General features: G+C 36.0%; 3 protein-coding genes across 4 annotated transcripts; 2 read left to right on the plus strand and 1 right to left on the minus strand.

Annotated features, from left to right (window-relative positions):
- Positions 1–2,738: 2,738 nt before the first annotated feature.
- LOC127788801 (aquaporin PIP2-4-like) lies at positions 2,739–8,049 on the plus strand. The gene is made up of 4 exons (XM_052317415.1): positions 2,739–2,786; positions 6,511–7,233; positions 7,394–7,534; positions 7,634–8,049. The coding sequence occupies exons 1-4, from the start codon at positions 2,739–2,741 to the stop codon at positions 7,745–7,747; spliced, it is 1,026 nt and encodes a 341-aa protein (XP_052173375.1). The 3' UTR covers positions 7,748–8,049.
- Positions 8,050–13,465: 5,416 nt separating this feature from the next.
- Positions 13,466–16,215, plus strand: LOC127788300 (serine/threonine-protein kinase-like protein CCR1). The gene has a single exon (XM_052316430.1). It carries the CDS (start codon positions 13,637–13,639, stop codon positions 15,974–15,976), a length of 2,340 nt encoding a protein of 779 aa, XP_052172390.1. The 5' UTR covers positions 13,466–13,636; the 3' UTR covers positions 15,977–16,215.
- A 6,122-nt stretch (positions 16,216–22,337) lies between these two features.
- On the minus strand, positions 22,338–24,939 carry LOC127787962 (putative serine/threonine-protein kinase). Of its 2 annotated transcripts, none has more exons than XM_052316069.1 (6): positions 24,340–24,939; positions 24,094–24,209; positions 23,775–23,991; positions 23,425–23,659; positions 23,180–23,330; positions 22,338–22,795 (listed from the first exon to the last, which is right to left on the minus strand). In XM_052316069.1, the coding sequence occupies exons 1-6, from the start codon at positions 24,401–24,403 to the stop codon at positions 22,430–22,432; spliced, it is 1,149 nt and encodes a 382-aa protein (XP_052172029.1). In that variant the 5' UTR covers positions 24,404–24,939; the 3' UTR covers positions 22,338–22,429. The 2 variants fall into 2 exon arrangements, with proteins under 2 accessions (XP_052172029.1, XP_052172027.1); XM_052316067.1 differs by having other exon boundaries at positions 23,425–23,665; positions 24,340–24,930.
- Positions 24,940–26,167: the final 1,228 nt, after the last annotated feature.

Genomic DNA, 26,167 nt, shown 5'->3' on the forward strand with positions numbered 1-26,167 from the left:
ACTCTTTATATAATACCTAATCATATCCCTCCTTAAGAAACCATATCCATTTTCATCTCTCTATGTCTCTCTCTTTCTCCCGGTAACTCATTTCTCTATCCATCCTTAATATTTTCTATTTTTTTGGGTAGGTATCCATGGGAAGAGCCATCAAGCTTAGAAATTTGATAGCAACGATAAAGGACAAAGTTTCACTATCCATGATTTTGGGTTATTTGAGTCATTTATCATAGGGATGGTCGTTTAGTTATCCCTGTAAGTCGGGAAATTCTATTCGCAGTCACTTTCTAATATACCTAAAATAGCCTTGAACAAAAATTCAATTTTACCCTTCATTTTATTCAATGTTCAACTACCCACATTACCTAACCATCTACCATCATACTTTTTCTCACCGTCTAAACTCTGTAATTAATTTCTTATTATTTTATACTCGCCATTGCAAAACTATTTTCTCATCACCATAGCAGATAGGTCACTCATTTCTATTGTTTCACGTCCACCATTACTCAATTATTTTCTCTCAACCAGTCGGAATTAGCCATAGATTACTACAGTCAAATGTTGACGACGATGTGGATAGAGTTTGACGAGGAATATAACAACTACTTAAAAAAAAAAAACCACAAATCATTTGATAGACAAATAAATGAGTTTTGAGAGTTATAGTAATATCTGTATGTATGTATGTATTAGTGTCTGTTATAAGAGGTCGAGAAGTTGAATTTGAGAAACCTCAAGATTCTCGAACCCTAAGGTTCGGGGAAGTTGGGCTTCCCTAAATCCTAGAGTTCGGGAAAATCCATGTTTCCCGAACCCCAGGATTCGGCGAAGATGGGCTTCCCCGAATTCTAGAGTTCGGAAAATTCTAGCTTCCCCAAACCCTGGAGTTCGGGAAACATGATATTAAATAAAATTTATGAAAAAATATGTATTTATTTTTAAAAAAATAAATTATTCAAGTCCAATACTTAAATAAAAAAATTAAGTATAAAAAAATATGTTAATATAATGTTAATATAAAATATATTATATTAAAAAAATATGTTAATATAATTTCATAAAATATAAAATATAAAAAAATAAAAGATATGGTCCCCGAACCCATGAGTTTGGAGAATTATAGATTTTCGGAACCCACAAGTTCAGGAAATCCATAGTTAGATAAAAAAAATTAAGTAAAAAACTATATATTTGTGTTTTTAAAAAATTAAATTATTCGAATCCAATACTTAAATAAAAAATTAAGTATAAAAAAATATGTTAATATAAAATATGTTATATTAAAAAATATGTTAATACAATTATATAAAATAAAAAAAAATAAAAGATATGTTCCCTAAACCTGTGAGTTCGGGGAACTACGGATTTTTCGAACCCACGGGTTCGGGAAATCTATTATTAGATTAAAAAAGTTAAGTAAAAAAATATGTATTTGTTTATTTTAAAAATTAAATTATTTAAGTGCAATACTTAAATAAAAAATTAAGTATAAAAAAATATTAATTAGCATTATTTAATTAAAAATTAAGTTTTTTCAAATATTTGTATAAAAAATAAAATATAAGAAAATTAAAGATATAAGGTTTGGGAACTATGAATTTTTCCATCGTGCGTTGAAATCTCTGAATTTAAACTCATTGCAAAATCGAAAATCCAAATTCATTATTTTGAAATCTCTGAATTTAAACTCATTGCAAAATCGAAAATCTAAATTCATTACTTAAAAATTTCAGTAAGATGAGATAACTCAAACGATAAACAAACAGTAGACGACATAGCAAAGAAAACGACAGCAAGTAGAGAAGGTGATGTGTGGGTTGTGAGTGTGCGCGAGATATGAGATATGTGAGAGAGGGTAATTTTGAAATATAAGTGACTACGAGGAATAATAAAAGTAGTTAAAAATAATTATAATTTTATTTTTATTTATGACTGTGAAGAGCAAAAATTTAGCTATGAATAGAATTTCCTCTGTAAGTCAATCTGTGAAACTATTATTTACCAATAGCACAACTCAGTTCTCCTTGCTTGTTGCTTTTCTTTGCCAATAACTTTTTATTTTATTTTAATTCACTAAACTCCTGTGCCCGGCTCCCATTAGCCACCGTTGCCAATTGTGGTTCAAGAGATGATTAGATATCCTTAGTATTCCTTACTTGATTTCTTTTTGGGACAATGCATGAGTAGAGTTCTAATTCTTAATTCTTAGTATCCGATTGGATAGTCAAAATCAAATTACCGATTAACTAGTCATCGATCCATAATATATGACTTAAAATTGACTTGAGTTACCATGCCAATGTGTTATATATATTTTCTAATCCCCTTCGTCTAAATTAATATATATAATTTTAATATCATGGCCAGGGAGGTCACGTGGAGAGGATGTAACTGTAATGATACAGCGTGCGGCTTCTTACTTGGGCCATTTTCAACGCAAACGCCAAATCCTCCTTAAGCCAAAATTTGAGGAGAAAATAGCTACAATCTATCTATCTCTAATGAGTCTCCCCATCTAAGTAATTATCTCAGCAAATTTTTATAAATCTTCAAATGACTCTCTACAGTTGAGAAGTGAAAATTTCTTCCTCAACTCTATTCCTCCATTGACTTTTTGTTGTTGGTCTTGAAATTTGAAGAAGATGTCAGCGAATAAATAAGAGTGATAGTGACTACTGACAACGACAACGAAAAGTAACAACAGTAACGATTACTGGCGACAGCCACCAGTAACAATGACGAGCAAAATGACAGTTGAATCTAGTGTTAGCGACGAGGAGTTGGTCATCTTCTCCAAGCTTATTTGTGTTGAATGGCGATCAAATTGATTTGTGTATATGTATATTAAATGAGGACTAAATCGATGTGTATATTTATATATGTGCAGTCTGAATCGATTTCTCCAATTGTTTGGGGAATTTCTATGGAATTGATCGATTTGCGTATTTTTGTGTTTTTATTTATTAATTTATGTATTTAATTATTAATTTTGTGTATGTGTATATTTAATTATTAATTTTTTTATGTGTATGTGTATATATGTTTTTATTGTATGTGTTAAAATTTTAAATAAAGTAAAATAAATATAATTGAAGTTTATAAATATAAATAAATGAAATATGGAGAAACAGAAAATGTGTCTTGAAACACACACAAATTTTGATTCAAGTTAAAAATAGAAAAATGATTTATTTATAATATAATAAAAAATGGAATATAGAGATAAGTTAGAGACGGGGGCTAATTCAGGGGACTCGGCACGGGTTACAATCCCCCATATTCAGCCCTTCCCTTGCAGATTTGGTCTGACCTATTTATGATTATCCAATTTCAACCCACTATATATTCTTCATTTTTTTTAATTTTTATACTCTTTTTATCAACCCCCACCACCTAGGATTTCAAGTTTTGTTATTTAAAAAATAAAATAAAATTATGTAATTACGTACTGGTGCTGGTTAAAATGGAGTGCGATTTTGTTCACCCCTTTAACGGGGTGACCATCACCTTCACTATTTTTTAGGGTAAAAAATAATAAAATAGCAGTTAAATATTATCTCATATAGTCATTTTGTTGTTTTTAATCCTTAAAAATAGTGACGATGGTGGTCACCCGTGGGTGAACAAAATCGAACTCTCTAAAGTGGACAATGTTAGTGATGGATGTAAAATATTTTATTAATACCCATTGAAAGACTAGAATCTAGATAGGGTCGGCAATTGTTCGGTTTGGTTTCGATTTTTGCCAAAATTAAAACCAAACCAAACTTAAATTATTAAAATCAAAACCAAACCATTACCCATTTTTAAAACCATAACCAAACCATTCAGTTTCGGTTTGATTTCGGTTTAACCATGATTTTTTAGTTTAATCCATATCAACAAATAAAGACAAATAGCATTCATAAATTTTTTTTATAATTTCACAACAAACAAAGATAAATTCTAACAAAGTTACCTTATTCTTGCATAAAGTTACAAAACTTATTGGATATAAAATCACATTTTCAAACCTACAATTGTTAAGATCAATAAATTAATATGTACATAATTAAATTGTAATTTAAGCTAAAAAAAATTAGCTACGAAAGTTAATACCTTCATCAACAACATTAATATATTCTTCGTAAATTGATGCATATCCATTTGAAATGAATGAGCCAACTCCATCTAACAAAATTATAAATATAAAAAATAAATTAATATGAAGAGAGATGAGGTAGAGAGCGAGAGGCAACGAGGGTGAGAGAGATTGAGAGCGAGCGAGAGCAAGAGAGATGCAGAGAGTAAGGGCGATTGGTGAGCTCGCGCGGAGGAGCAAGAGAAATGAGACAAAAATGATGAGAGAGATTGAGGGCAAGCGAGAGCACAAGCCAAGCCCTAGCAAGAGCAAGAGACATGCAGAGAGCAAGGGCGAGAGTGGGCGGACGAGCAAGAGGCAGCGAGGGTGAGAGCGAGGTTGAGAGAGAAAGGAGAAGAGAAGGGGAGAAGGGTTTGCAAGCAAGGCAATTGGGCTGGGGTGGGTTGGGCTCAGGTGGACGAGGTTGTATATAATATATATTATATATATTATACATATTATATTATATATATAATATTATATATATATATTCGGTTCGGTTCGATTACCCACCATTCGGTTCGGTTTCGGTTTAGGTTTTGGTTTGATTTTAGTGAAAACCATAACCAGGGCCGGCCCTGAGATTATAGGGGCCCTAAGCTAAATTTTTTATCTGGCCCTCTATGACTATATTTAAAAATAAAATTAATATAAATAAAAAATTATTATATAAAATTCACAATATTTCACTTTAAATTTACCTTTTTAGTAGTTTTAGATGAAAAATCAATAATTAAACAATTATAATTAATTTTTTCCAATATATGTTTTTCAATAGACATAACGTCAATCTATTAGTGTAGATTCACTAATAAGAGAGAGATCACAAATATTAAAATATAAACACAAAATTAATTGGTAATTTAAGGGCTAATAAAAAAAATCAAAAGACATAACTGATAAATCACACAACAGGATGATGAGGACGAAAATGGAATCACTAAAAAGAATGCATAATTATGAAATCAATTGGATTGAGGACCTACGCCTGTGCAAATTGATGGCAGATGCAGTGATAATGGATGGATAAAAAATTGAGAAGGAGTGAAACTTAGAAAGACGATAGAGTAGCGACCACAGCCAAATGCATGGAAATAGTTGTGATACAATCATATAAGGGAGAGATTGAGATTAATTAAAAATGCATGGAATAGTTGTAAAGGAATGGGTACTACTACCAGGCGCATAGAAATGAAATTGATTATTAATAAAGGAATGTGAGAAATTGAGATTAATTAAAAATTATATTGATACTCATGGGATTAATTATTGATAAAAGAAATGTGAGAGATTGAGATTAATTAAAAATTTACAATGGTTTAAAATAGGCATGGCCGCTAACGTCTTTTTTATTTTTAAATTTATTATCTTTAATTAATTTTATTTTGTTAATTAATTTAAAATTTGAAAATTAAAATAGACATGGCCCCTTGTTGGCTGAAAATGGGCATGGGCCCTAGGCTGCTGCCTAAGCAGCTTATGCCCAGGGCTGGTCCTGACCATAATCAAACTATACCCATTGAAACAGTGTTCGATTTTTCTCCGAACCAAATTATTATCCAGTCAAATAGTTTTTAACCGCATTGACCGATTTAATTTCGATTTGATTTCCCATAATTTCAATTGTAATGGTCATCTTTAAATGCAGAAGAGAAGAGAAGCCCTCTAAATTCTTAAATTAAATAATATAAAAGACATAAAGAAAGAAACAAGGTATTCTCTGGCTGGCATAAGCTTCCCTCTCATTTTTAACCAAATTAGACCGTATGAATGATTGTAGGAGGGGGTGACGTGGCGAAAGGTGGCTGGACGGAGTTGGGCGGTGGCGGCGGGTCGGCTGTGGCGAATATTTTATAATAATAATTTGATGGGCTGATAGCTGGTGGCTGATGGCCGACGGTGTGGTCGGTTTCCAATGAAGTGACCTGTCCTCCAAATACCTCTGAATCGTGCGTCGCCCTATTTCCTTGGTTATGACAAGTGTCATCTCCTGAACCGCAATCATTTTTTTAAAAAAAAAAAATCTTAATTTTTATTTTAAAAACAAAATTTAAATTACATTTTCTTAACGATGGGCGGTGATAGGTCACCATGAAGTTTAATTAAATAATAACATCCCTTAATTTTTAAAACTTTAACAATATTGTTTAATTTTATTATTACTATTTAATCTTATCATTAATTTTATCCATTAATATTTAATTGAGAGTAAGAGGTTAGCAACAAACATATGATAATACACCTACCTACACTTACACTTGAGCCCCCTCACAATCATATGTGGGTTATGACATAAAAAAAGGTTCCACTTTTAATAATAATAATAATAATAGGAAATGGGGCGGCAACTCAAGACAAGAGTCAAGACCACACCATAAATAGAATAGAATAGCCGTTTGCTCTCTCTCACTCACTCATCACTCCCCCCACATCGTTCTCTTCTTCTTCTTCTTCACTCCCGCCCGCCAAGAGAATTAATTCACTATCCATATCCCTTAATTTCCATGGCCAAGGACGTTGAAGTCGGCGAGCATGGCGGTGCCTTCTCTGCCAAGGACTACCAGGACCCGCCCCCGGCCCCTCTCATCGACCCCGAGGAGCTGACCCAGTGGTCCTTCTACAGGGCCATCATCGCCGAGTTCATTGCCACCCTCCTCTTCCTCTACATCACCGTCCTGACCGTCATCGGCTACAAGAGCCAGACCAACCCCGCCGAGGCCAATGACCCCTGCGGAGGCGTCGGCATCCTCGGCATCGCCTGGGCCTTCGGCGGCATGATCTTCATCCTCGTCTACTGCACTGCCGGCATCTCCGGCGGCCACATTAACCCAGCAGTGACATTCGGGCTGTTCCTGGCGAGGAAGGTGTCGCTGGTCCGAGCCATCATGTACATGGTGGCTCAGTGCCTGGGAGCCGTCTGCGGCTGTGGGCTGGTGAAGGCGTTCCAGAAGGCTTACTACGTCAGGTACGGCGGGGGCGCCAACGAGCTCGCCCCCGGCTACAGCACCGGCACCGGACTCGGAGCTGAGATCATCGGCACCTTCGTCCTCGTCTACACCGTCTTCTCAGCCACCGATCCCAAGCGAAACGCCAGAGATTCCCATGTCCCTGTAAGTAGTGCCATTTGGCATTTGCCTTCTCAAAACCAACAGATTCATCAAGATTTTGACGTAGAATTGGAAAATCAGCTTTGATAGAATTGGACCGAATCGAATTGGATGAAATTCTCTGCGTGAATAGTGATTAAAATGTTAATGGTTTCGATGGCAGGTTTTGGCACCACTCCCCATTGGATTCGCAGTGTTCATGGTCCACTTGGCCACAATCCCGATCACCGGCACCGGCATCAACCCGGCCAGAAGCTTCGGAGCCGCTGTGATCTATGGCAAAGACAAGGCCTGGGATGACCAGGTATATATGCTAAATTAATACGCGCTCCTTAGCTTTATGATCAATCTCAATAGGACATATATACGCATGTTAAATTTGAATGCGATGGTATGGTTGCAGTGGATCTTCTGGGTTGGGCCTTTCATCGGCGCAGCTGTCGCCGCCTTCTACCACCAGTACATCCTCCGAGCTGGGGCGGTGAAAGCTCTGGGATCCTTCAGGAGCACCGCCTGATCGCATGCGTTTGTTGAAGCTGAAGAACTGGGAACTTGGTAATCTTGAGGTTAAGAGGGGGAATTAATTGGGGCCATGGATGGGGAAAGAAAGAAAGAGAAGCTGTAAATAAGAAGTGCTGGGGCACTGGTTTTTGTCTTGCCGGTGCCGCCATTGTTATCATTTTCTTGCTCTGGATTCCGTCTTACCTTTCTCTTTTGTCTGTTTGTTTGCTCTGCTGCTGTGCTGTGGGCTCGTGGGTCATGTTGTTGTTAGCATTTTAATATTAATATATTACCAGCAAGTGCTTTTGTGTTTGTTTACTTACTTTCTCTTTAATTTGTGTGTCCTCCCCATTTCACGGCTACAATTTACATCCAATGTATCGAATTGATGTGGTAAATTATAATAATTATTTAATAATAAATAAATAAAATTAACAAGAGAACAATTCAATGAAAATTTACTTACAAGAGAACTGAGAATAGAGTATGATATCTTAAGTTTTCTAAAACCTAAAAGAAGGATAAAATCTTCACTAAATATATGTCTTTATCTTTGCATTTCTCAGCCTTTTAAATTAATAGAAATGACTAGAAACCAGACCACCCTAGAAATCTCAGCCTGGTGCCAGGCCCAATCTGGTCTAACCCCACCCAATTTGAGCCCAAACACACTACTTATTTAGGCCTTTGAGCCCAATACAATTGACATCCCAAGCCAGTTGACCTATCCTGACTTAGACTAGGCCTAAGCCTAGAAACCACAGAAAAACATAGATGCGACTTTGTTAAGCTAGTGTTTATTAAAATAAATAAGTTAAATTTGTATGAAGATAAGTTTTGAATATTTTTTGAACCTAGAAATGAAATGATTAAAATAAGATTGAAAAATATTTTAAGATTTTTATAATACACTGAAGGATATATACGTCATTTTTTCTTATATGTAAAGTTTAAAATATGCTTATTTGAAGGAGGGAGATAAGCATATTTAAAAAATTATAGATAAAAAGTCACATAATTTCTTTTTCAAAGATTGACATATAAATTTAACAAACATATTAAAAATAATAAAAGTTTGAAATGATTTTATTATTTTATCTTTTTTAATCTATATTTTAGTTAACAAATACTATCTAAATAAGTTTTTCGCACTCAAATATGTTGATTAAAAAATAAGTTTTTTGCACTCAAATACTATTAAGTGACTTCCTTTTTAAGGATTATCATATAAATTTAACAAATATATTGAAAATAATAAAAAAATAAAATAATTTCTTTTATCTTATCTTTTTCAATCTATATTTTAATTAATAAATACTATTTAAATAAGTTTCTCTCAGTCAAATATGTTGCCCCTTTTAATCTAATCAGTGTAGCTCTATCATTAATTCATTATTATACATCCGTGGACCCTGGATTTGCTCGCAGCTGGAGTCTGTAGACAATGAGGAGGGCGGTGTTGAAGATTTTAGTGCATTTTGCCCGACAATATCACTAATGAATGGACTTAAATTTGTATGATTTATAATACGAATCTCTTCGTTCAGCTCTAGCAAAAATAAATCGTCTCCCTGTGAGACCCTTGACAGCTACTTTTGCTTCTCTCTCTCTCTCTCTCTCTTACATTTCACATGTTTTTGAGTGGACTCCGCTGACCAAGAAGATCACTACTTGTGTGAGGAGGCAGCAGCCTGCAGGGTTGTGTTTTATCTTCTGTCACGTACCATATTCTTCTCTTGCTCTCTTAATTTGTCTTGTTTCTTAAGACAACGATTTCACTTTTTTGCCTTCCAATTCCCTTTATATAAAAGGAATAGTCAAATAGGGGCAAACTTGTAAGTGAACCCTCTGCCCAAGTGTTCTTTCTATTAGGAACTTCATGCTGCGTTTCAAGTGTTAAAAAATCTGGTCTCCTCTTTCTATTTAATCCTCACATCACATCTGGCAACTGGTAATTAATTACATAAAACATCATTTACACGTTTCTATTCAAGAGGATCCACCCTGATCCAGATGAAGCTGAAGTTTGTTGTCCAATTTGGAAAATCTCTGTTTCAGGCCTAAAATATCTCGGAAAATCTTCAAGTAGACCAAAAATCCAAGTTTAAATTGCATGCCTATCGCTGGAGCTAGAAACAGGGCACATGCTGGATGAGTCAGCCACCCTCAACTACTGGGCTCCATCAAATCATCTCGAATCTTCCAGCCTCCCCTTATATTCCGACAATAGAACACAACATATTACTTGAGGATCAACCAGGTTCAAGTCTAGTACTTGATAAAAAAAATATTTAATACCCATTTATTACATTGGCTCATGAGTTTTAAGAGTGAAGAATTACTGAATTAGTCATGTTACTTCAACAACTACTGGTAAGTGTTTTTTTTCATTCAAACATCTTAAACAGTTACTGTCTGTCTATGCATGTTTGATGATTTGATTTCTCACTAGCAATATCGCATTCAACACCATGGGCAGAGGATGTCCCTTCCATTCCTCATTCATTGAACTTTCCAATTGGGTATCCCCATTTAAGTTGTCCCCCTTCAAATTTGGCACATGGGCCTCTTGCCTCCCTCTAGCATCCAATCAAAAGGAGATTCAATTTTGTGCAAGATTTGGAAGGACCCCAATTGTTTATGTTTGACTGAAAGAGGACAGAAGAGGAACTGTGGATCATTAGAAGTTATTAATTGACCAAAGCAAGCAAGCATGTGAAGCAGCATGCTGGTGACGATGAGGGTTTAGGATTTCTAGGACTGGCCCATTTCATTTGTTTATGGCACCAGTAAACTGCTCTGCACCAATATTCAATTGTCAGCCTCCTATATACGGCGCGCGAGATGTGCTTTGCATTGTTTAGTCACGTTTTGGCTATTATTGCTTTCTTTTCCTTTCATGGTTGCTCTCATTTATTTCTCTCTCTCTCTCTCTCTCTCTCTCAGAGTTTTAGCCTTTGAAATGACAATCTTTCTCGGATCCCCAGAAGGGGTAGCAGCAGCAGCAGCAGCAGCAGCATTTGGTTTATTCCGAGGGGCAACCTGGGTTCGGTTGAGCAGGGAAGAAAGCATACCTACATATTAATCATATCCGTACCTCAAGCAAAATATGCATTGTAATTATAATACTATATTATTATATTAACGTAATCTTTGTGTATTTTTATTAAATTTTAAAATACCCTTTATAATGTAAATCTAATTTAAAGAGTTAATTTGATAGAATTATTAAATAATTATGATGTTGTCGAGAATCTACATTAATAAAGTTATTGTTCTCTATGCACGGTTAAATCATAGAATGTTGCAATTTTTAAAAAGACACTTTGATGTCTAAGTTAAGAGTTTTATGTGAGTGAATAATTGGTTAAATCAAGTTGCTTGAATAGTATTCAAGAATTGAAAATAATCATACCTCTATCTCGAGAGAGTATTTTATATTAATTCTTATTTAGAGTCCTTATCTTCTATGTATTTCTGAATGTACATTATATATCTTGATATTGAGAGAGTGATATGCATTCTCTCTTTTGAATAGTTGTGATAGATTTGGAGTGATCAGCGTATCCAAAGCATGAGATTAGTGTAACAATCAGGGTGATCTCATAAATGATGTTTAGTTGTTTGAATTATCTATATTGTATATCTTGAATAATGAAAGATTATATTATCATAGATGTTACTTATCTTTTTACACAAAAAAATACAGTACACATGAACGAGTTGGGGAGTGTAATGTACATGAGTAGGGTTGCACCTCTCCACTCCTTTACGAGACTTTGAAGACTTTACATGAGTGAGAATGTGGGCATAGAGTATTTACGCAACGATCTGTCTATTAATTTAATTATTTATTTTTTATTTAATACTTAAAAATAATGAATTGTCACCTGATTCTTAAAGTTTGATTGATTTAAATATAGAAAGTAATTTTATTTTTTTAAGAATGACCGTAACTTGATTGGGTGGCATAAGAGGTTGGTGAAATTAATTAATTAATGCAAAACATGACTTACATGTAGAGAATCTAGAGATTAGGAAATTGGATTCCCAGCACCAAATCAGGCTCAAAATTAATGCTACTACTTGTTCCAGTAACAAGTGGGACACTTTTTATATGTGATATGTATCAAATAAATTAATGCCAACTATATAATAGTTATGTAAAATATATATTCTTTTAAGATTTTTGTATGCAAAATGTGACCAAAATAATTGCTGCAATCATTTTTCAGATATAATTTAATACGTAACCTAATATCTCCATCGTTATATTATTATTATTATTATTACTATTTGCTAGTTAGCATCTCTAACATTAATTAATTACTTGTGAAGAAGAAAGCTATATGAAATTGTAGAAAGCAGCCATTTGATTTACCATTTTTTTTTAATTTTCATTTTATAGAACTGACAAATAAACACATTTGTTTATTTTTGGAAAGAAAAAATAAAATAAAAAATCATATCAATGTTTATATTTTTATCTTAAATTTAAAATTATCTATATCTAAGTACTCAGATCTATTCTCATGTTCGCGTTGAATTTGTCTAATACAAACATCTACGAGAGGTGAAACTCACATTCAAACCCGTATTCTCTCTCTTATTTTAGTCACATATGTTGAACAAACGTTATATTATCCGACCAAACAAGATAACCTCCAAGTAGTTACTTACATTATCTTCCTAAGGGGGTATTTGTTAATCAAGATAAGAGAGAGAAAATGTCAGATATGGAAAACATTCCGGATGTTTGATTTTTCTAACGTGTTTGTTAAGCTTATCTGACCATTTCTGAAAAAGGTTTCATATGATCTCTTATCTCGCTCTTTCAAGATAAATTTATCTGACCTCCCTTCTCCGATAAATTTATCTGGCTTTTTCAAGATAAGACTCAATTACTTATCTGCCCCTTGTAAGATAGTTAATGTCATTTAATACATTTTAAATATTTAAATTTATTAAAAAAATTATTTATTTAACTCTTATAATTAATATTATTTAATATATTTTAAAATTATTATATATTTTAACAATTTTTTAAATTTAAATGACATTATTCATTTCATTAATTTTTAAAATTTAAATTTCTCTCTCTATATATTTTATTAACTAATATAATTCCTTTCATCAATCTTTAAATTATTTTATTTAATTTTATATTTTATTATCTATTATGAAGATATGTTTTGGCCATTTTTAATTATCTAGGTAGAATTATTGTAATTCTAACAATTATTATTTATACTTTTCAATTCTTTTTAAATTTATTTTTGAACATGAATTTAGAAAATAAAATATTATTTTTAATTTTAATCTTAATTTTTTTGACAATTCATATTAATCATAAAATACTATTTTAATCATAAATTTGATAATAGGGATATTTTGATAAAAAAAAAAACTTTTATCTTGATGCTTATCATATGTATTAACAAACACATGGAAAGAAAAAATACAGTTATCAATGAATTCTAAAAAATTTAACAATCAGTCTGATAGAAATTTTGAAATACTTTCCGACCTTAACTTGACCATTTCATATCTTAGTCCGAAAAGTATCACAATCTTATCTTAATACCACCTTATCTTACTTATTTTAACAAACTCCCATAATAATAATAAATAATTTCTAATGCACAATCTCTCTCTCTCTCTCTCTCTCCTTCCTTAATTTACAGTGGCCATTAACTGCCTCTGAGTCAAGCAGTAGTAGTTTTCACTTACCGAAGCTTCGACGGTCTAACGTAACTGTAAAAATGGCGACAGCCACGTTCACTTCCCCCCGTCATCTTCCCAACTCCATCTTCCTCAAGCCACTGCCCAAACGGCCACTTTCTTCTCTTCCTTCCATGAAAGCCGTACCCATTCCAACTTATCCTCACTGGTCCATCACCCAGAAATGACCACGACCCGCCGCCGAACCCTTTCCGGGCTCGTTCATTCTCCAGCTCTTCTCCTGCTTACGTCTCTGCTTCTCCTCATACTCGCCGCCGGATTCGCATCTGGGTTCGGCTCGATGGGGCCTATATCCGCCGCGTTCGGCGCCGACGCCTTCTTCTGCGCCATTGACGCCAGCGGCAAGCAGGCTGTGATCTGCTGGGGCCAGAACGCCACCAGATCTCCGTCTCCCTCGTCCCCGAACCCGTCGGTGTATTCCTCCTACATCCCTTCCATGGCTGCTCTATCCGGCGGCGACGGGTTTATGTGCGGCATTTTGTCGAGCTCCTCGCAAGCGTACTGCTGGAGTTTGAATGGTTCGAGTACTGATCTCATTCCCCCCACCTTCCAAACAACTGTCTATTCGCAAATCGCTGCCGGTAAAGATCATGTTTGTGCTATTAGGGGCTCGTACTATTCTGATAACGATTTGGGAACTGTTGACTGCTGGGACATTGTCAAAAAAGCAGATAACAGTTTGAGTTCAAAACAGAGTGCTCTGTTTTATGATCCCAATGTTAGTACGCTTGTTTTCAAAAAAGTTGTTTCCGGCGAAGGATTCAGTTGTGGTAGTGTTAGAGAAGGTGGAATGGTTTGTTGGGGACCAAAGTCTGCCAACTTGGGAGTTTCAGCCGCATCAGAGAACTTTGAAGCCTTAGCTTCAGGAATAGCTACTCTCTGTGGTGTTTCAGAAGTCTCCAGGCAGGTCAAGTGTTGGGGCACTGGTAAAACGCTTCTTGCTTCTCCGGTTGGAACTCAGTTTGTGTCATTGGCAGCTGGTGCAGAACATTTTTGTGGGATTCGAATGGATAACCATGAGGTTGAGTGTTGGGGGAGCTTGAACTCATCCTCCATTCCAAAGGGTTCTGGGTTCTTTGCGATTGCTTCATCTGATTTTATTACATGTGGTATTAGAGAAGATAATTTGGTACTTGATTGCTGGTTCACTAACTCATCGCGGCAACTGGATTATGATCCTCCATTGCAGTTGTGTAGCCCAGGTCTATGTAGTCCAGGTCCTTGTGGTGAAGGTAAATTTTCCTTTAATGCAAGCATCCTGAATGAGCCAGATCTAACCAGTTTATGTGTTCGGAAAGATCTCCAGATTTGTTCACCTTGTGGATTGAACTGTTCTCAAGGGTTTTTCCCTTCTAGTTCCTGTAGTGAGAATGCCGATAGAGTATGCACAGCTTGCTCTCTCTGCCAGAATAGTTCCTGTTGGGATGTGTGTGAGCTCCAATCATTGCCAGAAAAGCAGAAGAACCACAGCAAGCAATTACGTATACTAGTTCTGATAATCGGGTCTGCTGCTTCAGGTTTTATCTTTATGGTAATTATCTGCTGTGTTTTATCCCGTGTGATTGCCACCAAAAACAGGGAAGGGAATAAACAATTCGTCTCCTGCATTGGCAAACCCAAGTTAGAAAAGGAGACAACTGCAGATCCACGTCCTACTGCTCCTGCAGCCCCGTGTCCAGGCATTGCTCAAGTTTTCAGACTCTCGGAACTAAAAGATGCAACCAATGGATTCAAGGAGTTCAATGAGCTTGGCAGAGGAAGCTATGGTTTTGTTTATAAAGCCGTCCTTGTGGATGGGAGGCATGTAGCAGTAAAGAGGGCAAATGCAGCTACAATAATTCACACAAACAGCCGGGAATTTGAAATGGAGTTAGAAATCCTCTGTAATGTCTGGAACAGCAATATTGTGAACTTGTTGGGTTACTGTGCAGAGATGGGGGAAAGGTTGCTTGTATATGAGTTCATACCCCATGGAACACTTCACGATCATCTCCATGGGGGGCTTTCTCCACTTAATTGGAGCCTCAGGTTGAAGATTGCAATGCAGGCTTCAAAAGGGCTTGAGTATCTTCACAAGGAGGTTGTGCCCCCAATTGTTCATCGGGATGTTAAGAGTTCCAATATTCTTCTGGATGCTGAATGGGGTGCACGAATTGCAGATTTTGGACTTCTTACGCCAAACGAGAGGGATGTTAATTCAGACATGAAAGATGATGTATACAACTTTGGTATTGTGCTGCTAGAGATTCTTAGTGGGAGAAAAGCTTATGATAGAGATTGCACGCCCCCAAGTATAGTTGACTGGGCAGTGCCCCTAATTAGAAGGGGTAAGGCAGCTGCTCTTATTGATAGATTTGTGGCTCTTCCAAGAAATGTTGAACCCCTGCTTAAGCTTGCTGATATAGCAGAGCTCACACTGAGGGAAAATCCTAGTGATCGTCCTTCTATGTCAGATGTGGCAGCTGCTTTGGAGCAACTTGTTAAGGATGGATTAATCTTGTAGGTTCCAAGTTATTTTTTTTCTTGTCCTGTTTCATTGAATTGTTTGGAAGGAAAACATAAGACGGCAGTCTTCAGTGAGTGCTATCTCCTGCAAATGTACATTTTTATGAGCTCATTGTACATCATGTTGCTTGACTCACTCCTCTCCTCCCCAAATAAAGGAGAAAACATAAGATATTTTGTTTTCTATTTCTTTTTTAACTTCCAATTGTCATACAGTGAATGAGGTTAAGATTTTTGTGCCAGCTTTTTGTTGTTCTCCTTGGGGAACTTATAGAACAATTTGGTTTCTTCTAAGAGTTGATCAAATATGCTTGTGTTTGAGGAACGCATTCTCTTTGATGATATGATAGGATGGAGAAATTTGTCTAAGAGACAATCTATTGTCTGATGACTTTATTATTAAATAAGCTTTGCAAATTTATTCAATTAAAACATTAGTCGTGTCTCTTAAATTTGCTCCATAACATGTTTTTAGTGACCAACATTTTCTGCAGTTTCTTTAGCCATGTTCTGATTATTGCTATGTCTGATGATTTGTGACTAAACCTTTTTGTCTTTGGAAGGATGTTCCATTTTGATTGTGCAACTGGATCCATGGAGTCAATCCAAGCAATTTTTTTTATTCTAAACATCCTCTGTGATACTGATATCACCGTTTTTTTTTCTTTTATTTTCTTTGCATTTGTAGTACGGTCTATAAGTTTGCACAATTGAAAACCATTTGGAGCTCACAATCTTAGGTCAAACTGGGTGATTGATAAAATTATGAATGAAGACTAATTTTATCATGTAGTCTTGAAAATTTCAATTGCTTATTTCAAATTGAAGATTCATTATTTCCTATGCAATACTGTATGGGGCGACTCATCATTGAATTGTGAAACTTCCAACTTGTAAAATGCGTGAATCGGTGAAGACGACTATGGATGCCAGATGTCAGTAACAGAGAAAAAAAGAGAACAGGTACTCTGATTACTTGTGAACACAGTTATATTGATTGTTCTTCTTTTACTTCTAAACATTATAAAAAATGTTTACTGCTTTGTAAGTCTTTTAAATGCCTGACATGGATGATGGTGAACTAATGTGGTTAATGAGAATGTTGAAGAGCTTAAGCATGACTAAGAATGTAGGCATATGTTGTGATATGCACTCATATATCCAGTTATTAGTTCAGTAGTGTACTTCCATTTGCATTGTGACTAAACTATGACACTGATCGATTCATCAAGCTTGACAAGGATAATGCAGATGAGAAAATTACAAAATGAAGAATGTTATCATACTCTGTATCAGTGGCCATCTCTCACAACTTTGTTAGCATATATATCTGTTCACTTCGTTGAGACATGCCTTTTTTTTGGGGGGGGGGGGGACGAAACCATCCTTTTGGATTTTGCTTTGTTTCAAGAATTGGTATTATGCACTAAGATTTCTTAAAGCTTCGTATGGGGTGGGATATTTATAATTAACACACATTCCTCATGGATTACATTCAGTGCTGTGCTGATATCAAATTGCTTTCAGGTATGTTCTCTGTAACTGCTTAATATACTCCGTGAAACATTAAGAATGATGCTTCTATCTTCCTCCTGCCTCCCTACCCCAAGCCCAATGATAGTCAGAGAGAGGAAAAGTTCTTGAAAAAGATGTTCTCATACCCTTATTATATTACTGTTAATACAAACTAGGATAGTTGGAGAGAAAAAGAAATTTGTTAATGTCAGACTATCAAAGTGTTCATTTACACTTGATTGATGATCTACATGTAGTTCATGTATATGCATTGCCAATTTTCTTTTTATGTAAACCTTCATCCCGTTCACGTTGGTCATGTTCTCATTGATACACATTCACTGATACAAGATAATCGTATCCCTTCTTTGCATTCCAACCCAGGCCTTTCTAACTTTTCTCTTCTCCTTTTTGGCACCCAAGACCTGAATCAACTAGTTTCTTATTGCTAGCACAATAAAACTGGTCAATGACACACATGCCAGCCCATCGCGTTTGGCTTTCACATTCTTTATTTTTCAAATTATGACCATTTATCACTCCATGATTTTTTTTTTTTGCGAGAAAATCATTACCTCAATTTATTCATACTCTATCAGCCTTTTCTTTTAATACCACTGAAATATCTCAAACTCCCTTCTTCAAAACCTGTTTGTAGATCATGTTGTTTGGTTGCTGTGGGCATTCCATATATACAATACTTCTAATCTTATAGAGTTCTAATTGAACTTTCCTATCAACTTAGTATTAATCATTTACATGGCTAATCCCTATGCTACAAGGAGAAGGGTGGTGTTGGTTGATAGCCAGTGTAAACATTGCCTTTTGAAGATTTTGATCCTTATGCATCATAAATTATGATATTTTCCTCGTAACCATGCTTTAATGCAGTTTCAAGGGACCCATAAGTCGGTGTTGGTGCCTGATGATGATGTCTGATGCCAATGGATGACAAGAATGCGAAGGACAATTGAAAGGCTGGCATAGAAAGGACTTGGTTGGCAAGTGGCATGAGGCTATAACTGGTGAGAGTGTGGAACCCAATGGGATGGTTGAAAAAGATACAAAGAGAGTCACAAGAAAAAAACAACTGTATGAGATGCCCTTGAGAGCGACCATAATACGTGGGAATAGGACTGAGGATAGTTGCATAATGATGCCGGTGTAAAGATTGAAGATAGTTTCAAGGAACACTTAGGAAGTATACCCAAGTTTGTCCACCCTGCGCTTGGAGGATGATCCGAAAGGATCTTGTGAGCCAAGGGTGACTTAAAAGGAGGTAGTGAGCAATGTACGGAAACATCCTGTTTGATGCAATAGGGCTAAACCCCTAGTGAGGTATGTGGTAGAGATAGATATGATCGAGTTGGTGTGGTGAAGAAAATGCATATTTTAGTTGCTTAATAGTTATGTATGCTTGCATGTCTTGTGAAAAATCACTGTTTAAAGCTTTATGTTAAAAGTTTATCCGTGGTTTGATTGGGTTTGTATATCCCTTTAGTTGGTGGTTAAAACCCTAGATTGGATTGGGGCCATGGAAGGACTTGGTGTCCTGGGCTTGGTTTGTGAAGCTTAGGGATGGTTTTTGCATTTTCCATGGATTACAAGCATGACCATGCAAATATTATGTGATGCATATGATTTTCAAGCATGTGATTTGCCATTTTCTTCGTATTTGGGATACTCTTATTGAGCGTGAGCTCACCCAAGTATATTTACATATAATAGGTACTGAAGCTGGGGTTTTGCCAGTTAAAGGCAAAGGAGTGACTTGATCTTGCTAAAATTTGTGTTTTTCTTCTGGAAAGATCATGTTTTGTATAGCTTAATGGTCGGCCATGGTGTGCATCCTTCACGGTTTTGTAAATTTGTACCCCTTTGTAGTTTTTTCATGATTCAATACATATTCTTGTGATGGTGTTGTAGGGCATCCCAAGCTGGTTGAACCCTTTATGGACTGTAAAGGCACTTATTTCGATGATAATGATGTTACATTCTTGTTGGTAGGCCGTAGAAAGTGTTATACGCACGGTTACGCGGCTGTGTTGTCTTGGAACGCCAATAAGCGTGTGTTCATATCATATGGAAAAAAACTCACCGGACAGATTGTGCTGCCGCATCTTGGGGGTCCCTAAACAGTGAACTAATATGCCCTTTTGGGGTCGTCAAGGTGGTCTCATGTAGGCCAAGGGTATGGCTTATTGAACATACAAAACTGGGTGTTTTCTAAGCAAAACGGATGTAGGGTTTCAGCCAAAAACCAGGGCTGCCTTGTAGAGCTTGTGAAAGCCGAAAATTTTCCCAAATAAATGGGGTCAAAACTGGTAAGAAAGGGAATGTGGAACTTTTCAGGTTTCCTGAGCTGCTTTGGGAAAGTAAAATGATGAGTTAAATCATAAAGAGGAAATCTTAGACTTAATCTGACCAAATTGGGTAAAGCAAGCAGGTTACCTAGGTTTATCTGCGGACAGGGTGAAGTAGTTGGGGTCCTAACTCCTAAACGAGGTGAAGATGCTTAAGCGTAAGAGAAGTCAATGAATGAAGCAAGGGTGGTTTCAGGAAGATCCTCTTTGTTGGTAAATGGAGTGGAATCTTTGGCCGGTTGAAGTGATTTGTTGCTAATTCACTGAGTTAGTAAATGAGTTGAAAAACTAATCATTATGTTAATTGCTTTAACACGTAGAGATAGACATAAGAAAGAATAATGGAAAGGATTCGAAAAGAGAATTATATGCTTGTATGTATGATGGTCCTTCTCTGATAAAATTTTGAACAGTCCTCTGAACGCATGCATTTTATAATTTCATCCTCCCTTTAGGATTCTACTTTTGCCCCACTAACTTAAATCCAATCTTCTCTCTTTCCTGATTTGATTGTTCTCTGAGCTGAGCTGAACTGAACTGAGCTGTTAGCCATCACAAGTGTAGAATCCTGAGACACTAGTCTTCAATTTATTTATTTATTCTGGAAATGAGGCCTGGGGATTGGGATGACACAAATGAAGTTCTGAAATTCAAAATTAAAAAAAAAATAATATTAACATTTTTTGTTCTCCCTTCCCCTCTTTATGGCCTGTAATATCGCGTGGAATGTGAAGTTGAAGGTAAAATATGACAATCTACAAGAGGAAAAAGAGAAAAATTCTTCTAAGAAAAGAATTTTGGAAATATGTTTCATGTAAGTACTCAATGATAAATCAACTTATAAGAACAGAAATGTAATATATCTTTTTACCCCAAAATCCTCAATAAACTCCAAAGTCTTCCTCTCTTTCTCGTGTTTGCATTTAAAATGAAGTAGCAAAAAATCTAGTGTTGTAGTACCATGTAGAATGTGAAGCTAAAGATATGGGGTGATGAGAGCAAAGGAGAAAAAGAATTGTTCTTCTAAGAAAGGAAACATGCTCTCCTTTTAAATACTAAATTGCAAAGTCTCTCTCTCTCTCTTTGTTTGCATTTGAGATCAAGTAGCCAAAATCTATGATCTGTAATATTGTGTGAGGCGTGAAGCTAAAGAGTAAGGCATGACGAGATCAAAAGAGAAAAGGAATTTCTCTTTTGGGGAAAAAAACTTGGGAGGAATGTTCATATATACTTGATAACAAATTAATTTCGTGAAAAAAAAAACACTATGTTTTTTATCCCAAAATTTTCGATAAACACTCACTCTCTCTCTCTCTCTACTTTTTAACCCTAAAATTTGTGCGTGCATGTGTGTTTATGTGTGTGTGCATTCTGAAGTAGAAGATAAGGAATGATGAGAGCAAAAGAGAAAAAAAAAATTGTTCTTGTAATAAAAGAAATATATTTTACCTTTTTAGCCCAAAATTTGTAATAAACACTAATGACTCTTTTTGTTTGCGTTTAAAATCAAGTAGCTAAAAACTTATAATCTGTAATGCCATGAGAAACGTGAAGCTAGTATGAAAGAGAAAAAAGGAGAGAAGGAATTGCTCTTTTAAAAATACAACTTTGAAGGTATATTCATGAAGTCACTTGATGACAAATTAACATTATAAGAAAAGAAACATCCTTCTCTTTTTTACCCCGAAATCTGCAATAATCTCTCTCTCCCTCTCTCTCGCTACTAGCATTTAGTATCGAGTAGCCAAAAATCATGACTTGTAATACAATGTGGAATGCGAAGCAAAAATAAAACATGATAAGATGAAAGCAGAAAAGAAATTGCTCCTCTAAGAAAATAACTTTGGAGGCATGTTCATGGAGGCACTTGGTGATGAATCAACTTAAAAAGAAACCTACTTTGCTTTTTAGCCCAAAATGCCCAACACACACACACAAACTCTCTCTCTCTCTCTCTCTCTCTCTCTCTCTATCTCTATTTAAGCAACGCAACTTCACTCCTAGCTTCCTCACACTCCCTTACTTCCACCATAACCCAATATCTCCAAATGAGTGTAGAGCCCAGAGCCTAGCATAAGGAGGCGCATCTCATTTGGATGACAGACTATCCATGTATTTGTATTTCGAACCCTCGTTGCTCGCCTGCTACATGTGGTGGTATGGGATTAGCATAATCAAATGGGGCTATGAAGATGTTCTTGCAGTTCCAGATCTATGTATGCACATAGGTGAGATGCAATACCATGCATGCCTGGCTCGCCACAGACCATTTGCGAATCCCACCTGTGAGTAGGTGGTCTTTGTGGATGGTTTGTGAGGAGTCAAGCATACTACGTTATGATCAATTAATTGTGTGCATTCCTAAATGGTATGAACTTCCTTTTTCTAAATATAATATGCCCCCATTGATGTTTGATTAATAATTTTGATGAAATGTTCTTGTGCTGTAAGACTGCACTATATATTCACAACTCTCATAAAAATCACAATTCCAATGCCTTTCTCCAATTACGTAAAAATTTCACTCACCCTATACATTGGCATTGTTTCTACTTCTCCTCTAAAGACGATTGTTAGTCAGTCAGGGATGGTGCTGCTGAACTAGATAGCGACTTTAGAAAGTAGCTGCTGGAGCTCATTGTGCTAATGCTGGTGGGGGCTTTGGAGAAAAAGCTTTGTGAAGAATGTCTGTTGCCGCCTATTTTAACATCCATCAGATCTGAGACGAGCCCCGGCTGTGTTACCTCCTTGTTGCTTATGTCCATCTCATTAGTTAACATCTTGACAACTGCTGACATTTTCGGTCTTTGACGCGATTTTTCCTGCACGCAGAGTAAGCCTACCTTCAGGAATCTAGTGGCTTCTTCCTCAGGAAAGTCCCCATTTAGAAAAGGGTCCGCCAGTTCCACAAGTCTGTTGGCCTCGTACATCTCCCATGCCTGCATTTTCACATTCCCGCAATATCTCATCATGACTATTTTCATTACCAAGCTAGTCTACAATATGGAAATTGGAATGTATTTGCATAGTTTTGTTTCCCAATTCAAGAAGATATTTTGCAAAAAGAAGCAAGAAGAAGGGTGTTTACAGATACAACATTTCTCCAACCCTACCCTAAACTTCACTGCTCCCGAATCCTTCGAGTTTTATTGTTGTATAGTTCTCTTTTTAACATCAACACACTTCATTGTTAGTCTGTTCTTCTGACAACCCAGAATTAACCTCTAGAATTTGGACACTAACTGACGTCTTCAAGCTATAGCATTAAGGGTTAGGCCTGTGCAGAAACTAGAATGGGTTGCCATGATGCCATCACTAATTACCTTATCAACAAGGTACTGCTCTCCACGTTCTATGCTGAAATCCACAACTGACCGGCCACTGACTATTTCCAGCAGCAGCACTCCGAAGCTGTAAATATCTGATTTTCGTGACAAACGCCCGCTAATGGCATATTCTGGAGCAAGATAGCCCCTGTCTCCAATCATAGTTCCAGGAAACCAAATCATATTAGCATCAAAACTGAGAATCCTAAGACAGATTCACTTCAAAATTGTTGGGTACTCACATTGTCCCAGCAACTCTAGTACTAATGTGGGAAGTGGTGTTGTCCCTAAACAGCTTTGACAAGCCAAAGTCTGAAACCTTAGGGGTGAAATCATGATCAAGCAGTATATTGCTGGCCTTTATATCCCTGTGTATTATTTGGGGCTCAACCTCCTCATGAAGATAGGTTAGGCCTCGAGCCACCCCTAGTGAGATGCCTACCCGCCAAGGCCAGCTGAATTTTGCCCTGTTTTCGTCTGCACCTATTCATCAACAAGCCCAATAGCAACATGTCAAACATTTATCCTACTATATTTGGGGTCAGCTACATAAATTCTACACTCAAGAAAACAAAAACAAATGAAGGATTACCCAGAAAGGTGTGAAAGAGGTCGGTGTTTTCCATGTAATCATAAACCAGAAATCTTTCAGCTCCATTCACACAGCATCCTCTTAGTGTGACAAGATTTTCATGCTTGATATTGGAAAGCGCAGTCAACTCTGATATGAATTCCCTCTCCCCTCGCATCGACTCTAGCTCGACTGCAAGCACTTTTATGGCCACAAAAGTGCCATCTCTAAGCCGGCCCTGAAAAATTCAATGAAAAAACTAATCTTGATGATCTCCATCAATGCAACAACCAAAAAAGAAAAAGAAGGAAAGAAAGAAAAAAGACAAATGGAAATTCACCTTGTAGACAGAGCCAAACCCTCCCTCGCCAATCTTGGTTGATGGGCTGAAGCCATGGGAGGCAACTTTCAGTTCATTGTAAGAGAAAACCCTGAAATCCTGAGTACCTTCTTCACCTGGTACAAACTCTTTCACCCATCTATTAGAACATGTAAAAATCAGGGTGTAGATTATCCATGCCCAGACAGTGAAGAACACACTGAAAAAGAGTTGAGAATGGAGGTTGAAGAAGAGTTGGAAGATTACCGTGCCCACTTCTGGCTGTAGCTGTGTGGGAGAAACAGTATGAACAAGGAAAAGTGAACTTCATATCTCAATATACATATATGTCCTCAATTGATCTGCTTTATTTCTGGGTTCCTGGCTTATAATCTGAATTCCTTACCAATGGCATATGGGTCTCACAGAGAGGAGAGGAGGGAGAGAGAGATGGGAGGTCATATAATACCACGCTCTGGATTTGACTTCTCAGAGGTGAGACTCGGAACTCTCTCTCTGGGTTAGTTTATCAAACGTGTTATGGGCATTCTCCTTGGTTGAACAGGCTGACGTTTCAATTTGTGTGTCATCTGCATCCAAACACTGCGTGTGTTCCTGCACTAAAAGAGAAGGTAAAGCTCAACTTACGATCAGTCAGCTTGGCTTTTTCTATACTCAAACCCAACCCTAACTCGTTTTCGTTTCAAAACCCTTTTTTGTCGTGTTCGGGTGAAATGGAAGAAACAATCAAAGTATTTCTGGAGAAAATATTTTTCATTACTTTTCCTCCGAACAAAGAAAAATATTTTATGTTCCATTCTACTCTTCTTCTTCTCTAGAACAGAGCCCAACCCTTAACTTTCAAAGATAAATTAAAAAAAAAAAAAATGACAAATTCTTGGGAAAAGTTTCAAAGTGGCAACCAAAATACATACAGCACGAAGACATGCTGAACCCTACCCAATAAAGCCATATTTGACTCAGTAAAAGGCCCTGCTGTCTCTGGCCTTCCATTTCATACCTATTGAAACCTTCCAATTCTTGGGATTTGCGGGGTCCCCGGTCCCATAAGTTTTGACTGAGTTTGATTGTGCAAGGAGTGAATTCAAATCTAAAAAGGCCTACCATTCTTTTGCTTACTCCTAAAACAATCCCAGGGGACGAAACCTTCCCAATTCTTAAGAATTGGTCATGGATCCATTTTTGTGTCAACATTTAATTGCCTAATATTTAAAACACGCAAAACACACAATCCTTGAAAAAAACATTACCCCATGCCTATCTTGACATCTACAAGGTGTGTGCTCTTTGCCAAGGTCTCGTTTGCCGTTAAGGTAATGTGAGTTTGATTATATACAAGTATTTGATAAATTAATTTAATTGGATTGAGTTTTAGTTATAATTGTTGAATAAAAAATATTTGAAATTGCTTAAAAGGCTAAAATTTTAAAGTCGAGTTTGAGCTCTGTAAAACATTTAATGTAACTTAAGTTGAATTGAATTACAATTTATTAAAGACTTTATTTATTAGATTTGATTATAAATTTAAAATAACTCAAGTCATGCCGTGTGTAAAATAAGTTAATTTTAGTTTACATATTCAGCCCAAACTGTCTTTTTCAAAAAATAAATTTATTGTTACAAAAAAATTATCAAGATTTTTGAAATCATGGTTTCAAACTACAAGTTTTGAAAAATTACAGTAGTGAGGATATATTTTTTTTTTTCTCTTAATAAGTTGTTGAATTTGATTCCTGTGAATCAAGCTACAATTTTTTTTTTTTTTAAAAAAAAAAATGAAGTTGTGAAGAATGTTTTCTTTTTTCACTTTTTTGGTTCAAATCTTATGAACCTAAATTAATTAATTTGTGACTAAATCTTCTCGAATGACATAATTTCACTTATTACAAACCCTAGCAAAGTGAGTCAAAGGCCTTGAAATTGGGTAATGATTTGGTATTCAATTGGGCCTCTGTAGTTTTGATGGTGAAACATCCATAAATATTGTTTCAAAATTGGACCCGAAAAGGTCAAGGATTTATGGTTGAATTTTGAATTGATTCTTAATTTAATAAATAAAAAAAAAAACCCTAAA

Source organism: Diospyros lotus, chromosome 13 (genome assembly GCF_014633365.1).
Source record: "Diospyros lotus cultivar Yz01 chromosome 13, ASM1463336v1, whole genome shotgun sequence".
Taxonomy (NCBI): domain Eukaryota; kingdom Viridiplantae; phylum Streptophyta; class Magnoliopsida; order Ericales; family Ebenaceae; genus Diospyros; species Diospyros lotus.